Source organism: Exophiala spinifera (assembly GCF_000836115.1).
Source record: "Exophiala spinifera strain CBS 89968 unplaced genomic scaffold supercont1.1, whole genome shotgun sequence".
In the NCBI taxonomy this organism is placed as follows: domain Eukaryota; kingdom Fungi; phylum Ascomycota; class Eurotiomycetes; order Chaetothyriales; family Herpotrichiellaceae; genus Exophiala; species Exophiala spinifera.
The window spans coordinates 3,312,640-3,321,941 of NW_015622513.1; the positions used below are offsets into that span (position 1 = coordinate 3,312,640).

General features: G+C 54.6%; 3 protein-coding genes across 3 annotated transcripts; 1 reads left to right on the forward strand and 2 right to left on the reverse strand.

Annotated features, from left to right (window-relative positions):
• Positions 1-1,914: 1,914 nt before the first annotated feature.
• On the forward strand, positions 1,915-3,217 carry PV08_01229 (uncharacterized protein; the record flags this gene model as incomplete). The annotated part of the gene is made up of 2 exons (XM_016375592.1): positions 1,915-2,953; positions 3,033-3,217. 2 exons carry the CDS (start codon positions 1,915-1,917, stop codon positions 3,215-3,217), a joined length of 1,224 nt encoding a protein of 407 aa, XP_016240868.1.
• A 503-nt stretch (positions 3,218-3,720) lies between these two features.
• PV08_01230 (uncharacterized protein) lies at positions 3,721-5,244 on the reverse strand (the record flags this gene model as incomplete). Its single annotated transcript, XM_016375593.1, has 1 exon — positions 3,721-5,244. One exon carries the CDS (start codon positions 5,242-5,244, stop codon positions 3,721-3,723), a length of 1,524 nt encoding a protein of 507 aa, XP_016240869.1.
• A 635-nt stretch (positions 5,245-5,879) lies between these two features.
• On the reverse strand, positions 5,880-7,425 carry PV08_01231 (uncharacterized protein; the record flags this gene model as incomplete). Its single annotated transcript, XM_016375594.1, has 2 exons — positions 5,880-7,329; positions 7,394-7,425. The coding sequence occupies 2 exons, from the start codon at positions 7,423-7,425 to the stop codon at positions 5,880-5,882; spliced, it is 1,482 nt and encodes a 493-aa protein (XP_016240870.1).
• Between the last annotated feature and the right edge of the window lie 1,877 nt (positions 7,426-9,302).

Here is a 9,302-nt window from a genome sequence, read left to right on the forward strand (position 1 = left end):
AACACTCGGTACGCGTACAAACGGTGAGTGCACTTGGTTGATAGAGAAAGAAAAAACACAGCAGTCAGAAATTCATCGGACGAGCGCAAACTCTTTTATAACCTCAAGATCTTCTCCTTGTCCACCACCGTCGTGAACCACCCAAATGTGGTCTGCGATCCATAAGCTCCCCCTCTTTTCTCTGCGGAGCAGGTGAACCAAGCTTGAAGCCTCCTCTTCTTCCTCTGTCCATTGACTTACTGCCCCACCACGCGACTCGTCGTCCGCTGTGCATGGAACACGGATCGAGTCCTGTGCTGACTTGTGAACGGCACTTCCACCATCACCACCGTGGCTGTGGAGTTTTACCCTGTCCTGTGCGGTCTTCTGACTCGCCCCGAGACAAACCCTTGTTTGCTCGCGCTCGCAGCCCTCATTCTGCCGTAGGCATTGTACCAGCTCTAAAGCATCAGTCCAGACCATGCGCTGCTGTCTCTCGGCAACGAGTACCTCTCGTTGACCAGAGCACATACACAAGCGGGAGTTGTTCTTACTCCGTCCGTGACGCTTCGACGGTCATTGTTCGGGGAGGCTAGCATTGTGGAAAATTATGCTGATTCAAGGATGGCTATTCCACGATCCCTCTGAAACGATCATCCGCTGAGGTGAAGGTGCGAGGAACTCAAAGCAAAGCCTCTCCTTGCTCCCACAGAGTTCAGGGTAAACAAATTGACTATTTGGGCATGAAAAGGCGTAAACTCGGGGATCTCGCACCCAGTTTGTGGGGGTGATACCGATGCTTGGAGTCCTTCCAGATCTTGTAAGCAGCGCGCCCGCCTAAATGTTTAAGCGGAGGCCTCGCCCCGATGGGTTCTGCCCAAAGTCTCGACCAAGTAACGAATGAGTGGGTGCAATTGAGAGACTCACCGGGTGCCGCATTTTTCCGAGCCGGGACGATGATGTGGGAGCAATGATGATGTGTTCGGATGAGTACTCACTCCTGATGAGCCTCGTGTCTGACCTATAGGTACTCGCAGTTGGGTCCCTTGATAGACTTCTGGCTGCCGCGCTTTCTAATGTGCTCGTGTAGATATGGAGATTTCTTTTGAGCTGTCCGCTCACTCGACTGCGTGTGTTACCCTGTCGGGTCATATCTTGCACAAAATGATATGAACTCCCAAGAATCGAATGGGACGACCAACAGCGATGGAAGTCAAGGAGAAACAAAGCCGGCTCTGAATGAGCCTGAGCACATACTTCGAAGCAATATTCAAGACCAACTGAGGCCTTCAAGTACGGGCTACGGTCCACTTGATCACAAGTGCCCTCTGCACCGCAACTCATATCACGGGAGCAGTTATTCCGGCCAAGTTGGAAGGCGCCTGCGTGCTAATGGCCTTGGGCAATTGTTGCATCTAGATCTGACGCAGGTGAGGATATCACAAGGTCCGCAGCTCGACTCGATGCATAGCAAGTATGTCCTCAGCCCTGCGCAGTGTAACAGTCGTCCTGACGCGGAGTCTGACTGGCGCAAAAATGGTAAATTTATGAACCCCGCCATCCTTGCGCTGCCAAACTGGAGCAGGAATCTGTCTTGAGAGACGAGGGAGAGCATCTACTTGGAACATCTTTTACAGTATGTATATCATCATGGTTGTGTCGTTGAGGAATGGAAGGGGCACGGTGGTGGTGAAATGCTGCCTGCCCGCTCGCCTTGCTTCGCCGTTGTCGGCTTGCTGGACGTGTTGGAACCAAGCTATACCCTAATAGAACGTAAATTTTCCCGCGTTTCGCTGTATCCTGTTTGTGGTCGCCAGAGCAAACAATCCTACCCCAGCGTTCAAGGTCACGACACATCGCTCTATGGCTTTCCCAGCATAGTCGCCGTCCTCTAACCTTCTACCACGAAGCGCATTCGCGGCTTTACGGAGCAGCATGGCGACTCAACGCCTTCCCTTCCTATACCCTAACTTCCTTCGAGCCGTACGTGCCTGTGAACCAAAGACGCACCACTCACTTCGGTCTCCGCCGGTCTCGAAGTCTCCGCGCAAGGCTAGATTGCACACGACAGCCCGTCGTCAGCAGGAGGCAATTCCGCAACGATATGGCCCGGCCGCAGGCAGTCAAAATGTTCCTCCCCCTCCCCCTCCTGCGTCCAAGCCTGAGGAGCCCTCGACGCCGAAACAGGAACAGGAGAGAAAGCCGGACGACAATTCAGCAGCGCCATCAGCCCGCGAAAATCACCATACAGAGGAGAACACGGGACAGGACGTGCCGCAAGAGTCAAATACCACATCCGACTACATCGACGAGGCTTCTATGACCATAGGACGGCCAAAGATCCAGCCAGAGGACGAAGAGAAGCTGGAGAACAAGGAGCTTGACGTCGTGTTATCCGTACCCTCGCCGTCTGAAATCAAAAGCAAAGGCCACCGACATCCACACCTAGAGGCGCCGCCGTACGAGCATCACTTTGACACGTACGGCCTGGTGCAGCAACTGGCGGCCAAAGACGCCTACACCGTCGAACAGGCCACGACGCTGATGAAAGCCATTCGCCTCATGCTGTCCATGAACCTGGACGTGGCGAAAGAAAGCCTGGTCTCGAAATCCGACATCGAGAACGAATCGTACCTCTTCCGCGCAGCGTGTTCGGAAATGAAGACGACGCTCCAGACGACCCGACACTCTGAGACCCTGAAGCAGCGCAGCCAGCGCGCGCAGCTGCAGCACGAGTTCGACATCCTGAATCAGAAAGTCACGCAAGACCTCATGAACCTGAAGGAAGAACTCAAGGGTCTCTTCAACGACCGCAAGCTGAACCTGCAAGAAGACAAACGCAAGATCGACGGCAGGATCTCCGAGTTGAACTACGAAATCACGGTGCTGCTCAACAGCGAAGCAAAGAGCGAGGTCGAGGGTCTGAGATGGGTGCTGACGCGCAGGGCGGCTCTGGCCATCGGACTTTGTGCTTGTAAGTGTGCTTGGCCCCTCGGCAATCCAATACGGTTCTCCCCCTTTTTCCTCCTTCAATTCGACTAACAGATCCGCAGTCATGATCATTTCCGCTCTGAATTACTCGTCCATCAAGACGCGGGAGCGGGAAGAGGCCGAAAAGAAGCGAAAGGCTATGCAAAAGGCGCAGGAGGAAGCTCAAGCACAAGCTCGCTTCGTGTCGTCTTCCCGGTCGCAAGGCACGCAGACCGAGGAGACGCCACTCGAGGAGTCCCTAGGGTAGAATTGTTTTCAAGAACACACATATATAGATCTATACCTTACGTACAGAGTATCTAGGGTATGTATGCACATCATATGTGTGATCAACGAAGAAATTCACCTCTAGTCCATCCGGTCGAAGCTGTCAATGCTTTAACGATAAATGTAGTCCACGGCGTAGCGTACATGCAGACTTTCAGGCTCCTACGAGTACAGTTACACGGAGCGGCAATGGCTTGGTTGTCTTCCCAGGTCTGTGGTCCTTTACTTGTTGTATTGACGGAACGATTCCAAACGATCCAATCGCCGCCCACTGTGCGATGGGTTCGTGACCAACAAGACCCGTCACTACCTATACCTGCGAGCGGTGGGATCCAAGCACTTCTCTGTACAGTGAATGCACCAGTTTACATACATACCGCGGAGGGTCATGGGTGCGCGGATACGTAGGTACGACAGTGGTCAGTGGTTCGTACGGAGTACTCGGTGCAAGATCAGAATCTGCTTAGGACTGCATACTCTCTCTCATAGATTGACCCAGTCCACCAGACTCTGCTCGTGACTTTCTCGTCGACCAGGACCGAAACTCGCTGGCCGTGGCAGTTGCGGAGGTCCAACATCGTCTTCTCCGTTGTCGATCAAGACGCCCTCCCTTTGCCCGTGGGCCTTGACATGACTTTGGTCGTGATCGCCGGCGTTCATCTCGGCGCTGGCTTTCTTCGCCTCGGCGCGCCGTCGCAAGCGCTCACGAGCAGCAGCCAGACGGTCCGGCGGCAGGCGCGTACTCCCGGTCCCGATCTCCCTATCAAAGGTACCTTTGGTGCCTCTAATCGCCATAGAACCAGATGGTGACCTCAAAGGAAGCGATGTGCGGTGCTCATTGCCGCCTTCGTCCATCTTTGCCGGTGCCGGTACCGGTGCGGGTGCTAGAGAGGATGCGATTGTGGATGGCCTTCCAAATTCATCGTGTACCGTCGTACCCTGGACCACCTGATGTCTTTTCGTGCTCGACGACGATACAGATCTTGTGGTTCGTCGTTGTGTGCTCATGCTCCCCGTCGTGCCCGTGCCCGTGCCCGTGCCCGTGCCCACTCGCGGCGGCTCTTCTTTCCGCCGGTGCGCAAGGCTTTGATGACTGTGCAAGCGTACGCTCTGGCTTCTAGCCTCGACGCGACCGACTTCCTCTCGCACGTATCCTTGCGCTCGTTTCGCTTTGTCCTCCGCGACACTTTCAACCCTTTGACCTCCATGCCCGTTAGTATCCGACTCGCTGTGGTGGTGGTGCTGCTGCTGCTTCTGTTTGTTTTCCGTCTGCTGATGGGTTTGACCCAGCCCCACGTCGGAGCTTCTTCTTAACCTCTCATTCTCCCTCTTCAACACCTCAATCATCCCCTTCAGTTCAAGATTCTCGGCGTCCTTCTTGCGCGCGTACTCTCTCATCTTCTGTCCGTACTTGACGAGTTTCTTCATCTCCTTCTCCGTCTGGGCGATGTACGCTTCGATCGCGCAGGGCGTGAACGTAGACACGGCGGCGGTGCCCGCGGTATTGGTCGTAGACGCACATACCAGACCGCCATTATTCAGGGACGCGTTGTCGTTCTTGACTGCAGGCGCCTGTGTCTCTTCCTTCTTGTCCTTGTCTACTTGTCGTGGACCTTCCATCTTCAATCTGTGGTTGCGCCGTTGTGCCACCTCCTCCGGACTGACGCTCTTGAATTTAACATTGACATCTCTCAACGCTTTCGTCCTCGGAGTCGCGAGTCCGGGTGTTCTCAGGATCCCCTTCGTAGGTGATAGAATTGCGCCGCCACTGTCGCGTTTGGTGCGCTTGGTTGACGGAGTCAAGTGTAGCGCGGCGTCGAGGGCGAGTTTCCGCTTCGACGGCGAAGGCGACAGCGAGAGGACGGGCGTGATATTCTCCTTGTTGTTGTGGTAGACATTCTCCGGGGAGGATTCCGGCGAACCGAAGAACACACCCTTCAATGCGCGGTAGGCGAAGACCGGTGCCGGTGTGACCGGAGGGTCGAGCACTGTTTCGTCGATGGGCATCGTGATGTTGATGTTGTTGGTGTACGGAAGACGGAGAACGTGATATACATTCGAGGTAAATACACTGCGATAAAGGAGGCTCGACTATCTATGAGTACTGGTTCATTGTGATTGAAATTGTCCTTTTCCTTCTGAATAACTCGTGTGTGCGGTCGCCAAATGGTGTACAGCAAAATAGTGGGCGCGTTCGGCGTTCGTGTTGACATGGCCAAAAGTAGTTTAGCTTGATGGGCGTCCGATCCTCCACATGTCCTTCCCCTGACCGTGCCAGCCTCGAGCTTCTACAATTTAATCTCCTTCACTCTGCTTTCTGCCTCTGCCATCGTGTTCCTCCGTCACGTTCCTCAACCATGCTTTTGAGACCCACTCTACACATCCGGATCTCTTGAATAGTCCCGGGTTTGATACTTGGATTTTATACATTACGGGAGAGAGACATGATGATCTTGAACCCAACAACAATGCATTTTGCTCTCAATCAAACGCCTGTCAAAGCGAGCGTGTCCGTACATATTGAGGTGATAGCTATTCCTCCGACGCACCGTCACAATTTACCAGTCCATGTCGTGTCCCTCTGCAATCCGTCCTCCCCATATGCGTAGTAGCCCTTCCAATTTCCCCTTTCCCAAAGGCTGCTACTTGACTTGACTAACACTATTTCCCCGATTCTTCTTCTTTTTCTTCTTCTTTGAGGGCTCACTCGGCGTCTCAACTCCCGCAGACTGCTCAAGCTTCTTGTCTCCCGCTGCATGTCCATTTTCAACAACGGCCGCCTCCACCACGACAGGTGTATCGACTTCCTCGATCGGCGACTCCGACGCCACTACCTCTCCAGCCACTTCCTTGACGACGAGATGAGAGGCGACGCTCCCGTTCGACTCCGAGGTAATGCCACTGACCTCAGATGGCGCCATGGCGTTCACTTCGGACACGGCCACCTCATTGGTGTCCGATGGTGCCACCCCGTATATCTCTGACACGGGCTCTTCATCGTCCGCCCAGTTGAAGGGACGTTCGGTGTGGACGGATTCTGGTGCTGGTGGTGCTGAATCTACAGTCTCAGCATAGACTGGTTCAGCTAATAAGACTGGTGTTGGTTCGCGGGCTGGTTCTTCATAAGCCGGTAGTGGTTCCTGTTGCAACTCAGCGAGATGTTCGGTGAGGTGATCGGCATATGCAACCTGTGGTGCTTCCTCATAATCAAGTGCTGGTTCTTCTGCGATCGGTTCGAGCCACTGCTCTGGCTCCGCTTCTGGCTCTGGCACCAGTTCTGGCAGCGCTTCTGGCTCTGGTTCTGGCTCTGGTGCTGCTGCTTCCTCAGCGGTGTAGTATGTCTTATCGCTGCTCTCGCCGGTGCCCACTGGCTCTTCTCCCGGCGCTTCTTTTTCGCCATTCACCTTGGCCAGAGCCTCTTGCCCGCCAGTGGGGTAACACTCGTCCTGAGCATAACGACATCCATCACATGATGCCGAGGATGGACTCTGCGCTCCCATATCCTCATGGTCATGGAAGCGGCAAACGTTGGAAAGATAAGCTTGCAGTGTCCACTCGGACGAAGTCGCCTGTATGAAGTCCAGCGCAAAGTGTCCATGTTTCAGGATCACGGCCGCCCAGTCTTCTCGAGTCGGCTCCTCTGGATCTGTGGTGATCGACCTCGGCAACAGTCCCAGTGCCGCCCGAACGACTTCACGAAGTGGTCTGCCCACCGGGACAGCCTGGTAGATTTCGTCAACCATCGAGGCCCCCAACTTCCAGTCACCGCTTGCAAGCTTTCCCCGAATCACATCGGTGACTTGATTGCTCAGGGCTGGGATTTCGTATCGTGACGCGAAGATGCCCAATTTCACCGCCTTGTCAAACGTCGTATCGTCATATACGTGTGGCTTCGGATCCATCGTCCACATGTAGAAATCATGCATCGTATCAAGCGACGTATCGGGCACCGGCATGCCGGAAACGTAGCATGTCAAGACATCGCGAAACTTTCGCGATCGTCGCCGAAGGAGTTCTCCAGGGATCACAAGTGTCTCGGTCTCGCCGTCCGGTCTAACCACCGACAGCGAGACACGTTGACTCTGGCTCCATCTGCGGTCATGTCAGAGCAGGAAAATGATGCTTCACGGGAAGAGGATGGGGAAGGGCGACAAACTTGATGAAGAGCGGACGATGCTGGGCGTCCATAGTGCTGCAACGCCCACCTTTGAGGCACAAGATTTAGGTCATCTGGGCCTGAGAAAGATGGTGGAAGAGTAAAGAATCGAGAAAAAAGGGGGGAGAGAAGGCCTCCAGGCGCCTCGCCTTTTGAGTCCACGACGAAACCGATTCTCATGTTGCCCTCGCTTGACTTCCACGCAGAGCCGCAACGCGCCTGATACTTCGATTTTGATGAATGAAGGCACTCTGGGTCTACGTGCAGGGCAGCAGAGCGTGGCACATCTCTACTGGTCCATCGGGTCAGTGGTATGAGGCTACGGCGCATTGCTGTTGAGAGGGGTTCCCTTGCCCTCCGGCTTTCCAGGTGCATTCTTACTCGGCCACGACCACAAAATGCACGTCTTATACACTTGACCCCGATGCGGCAAATGGGCAGCATCTCCAAGGATGCCATCGGGCGGTCAATTCAGTGATGTGGCTAAGTGTCGGGTGCAGGTGCAGTCGCGGTCAGAGCTGCCGGGATCAAGGATATAGGAAGTCAGTCCTTCGAAAGGGTCACCGGGTCACTCCTTGTCGATGCCCGTCGGCCTGGGAAATCATTCCCAGCACATCCCACTGAACCCCTTGACCAAAGCTAGCCAGCAATGGATACCCTCGCGGTGGCAAGGTCGGCCACCCTGGCGCCCCCCCGGGCCCCGAGCTTAGGCGAGGAATATCGGGCGATGGCGACGGTGATTGGCAGCCTGATCATCCCGCATCGCCCAACGTGAGGCGGCCAGTTTCGGCCGCGGCTTCGAGGGGCTGGCGACTTCGTTACACCATGAAACTTCTGCATTCGACGTTCACTGACTAGCATTGCCTCCATTCAGCGTAGCTGCCCTGCTTTCAGGCCACGACGGCTACAGACGGTGTATCCTGCCAATGTGACACGTGTACCCGGAGACCTTCGCAACGTAAGCACGGTCAGTTCATTCCCGCTCCGCGCCCGTAGCGCCTAGGGCGGAAGGCAACCTTGCCCAGAGATGAAAATTCTATGTCTGGTTTCTTGGGAGATGGTGTGGCCAGGCCGATCTATTGAAATGGAGGCGCCCAGTCGGGGTACCCTACTTGGTGCCCGCCGAGATCTCAGATACTCAACTCTGGAGCAAGCTGGAAAGCCGTACAGAATATCAATAGCAGGCTACAGTTTTCTTGTGCTGCGTCACGCAGCTATCCACGCTTGGCTCTGAGAATTGTTGCCCAAAAGGAACAGTTCCTTGGGTTTGGAGCAAGAGCCACACGGGGATCAACAGTAGAACAGTGTGCGAGTGTAGTAGTTGGAGTCCGTCTAAATAGAAGAAAGCTATAGCAAAGATCAACGTTTCTGCGAGAGGAAATACAAGCACACGCTCGTGCCGAAGTAACAACATGAGCGTGAGCGTTAGAAAGTAGTGAGCCATCTGCCTACGTTCAACCTTCTGAAGATAGTTTCCAGTATCCCACGCTTCCCAAAACCGTCTGGCAACCAATCTTCACGTTCGGCTCAATCTAGGAACCGCCCTCGTGGTTTTCAGCGGCTTCAGCCTCATCGGCCTGAGGCTCCTTATTGTCTTCCGTCTGTTCAACGTGGTTGGCTTGCTCGGGCAGATCGCCCCCCTCTGTGCGTTCAGTTTGGTCAACCTGCGGTGCGTCTTCGCTGTGCTCGTTTTTCTCGACATGCTCCAGATGTTCAGTGATCTCAGTGACAGGGTCTGTTGCTGAGTCAACGGCCTCGGCCCCTTGAGGTTGGTCTGGCTGTTCGATCGCTATGCTATCGTCAAGAGGCTCTGCCCGTTTCTCATTATGGTCGGAAACTTCATTATCCACAACGTGATCATCATGCTCGTTGGAAGCGTCGTGCTCGTTGGAAGCGTCGTGCTCGTTGG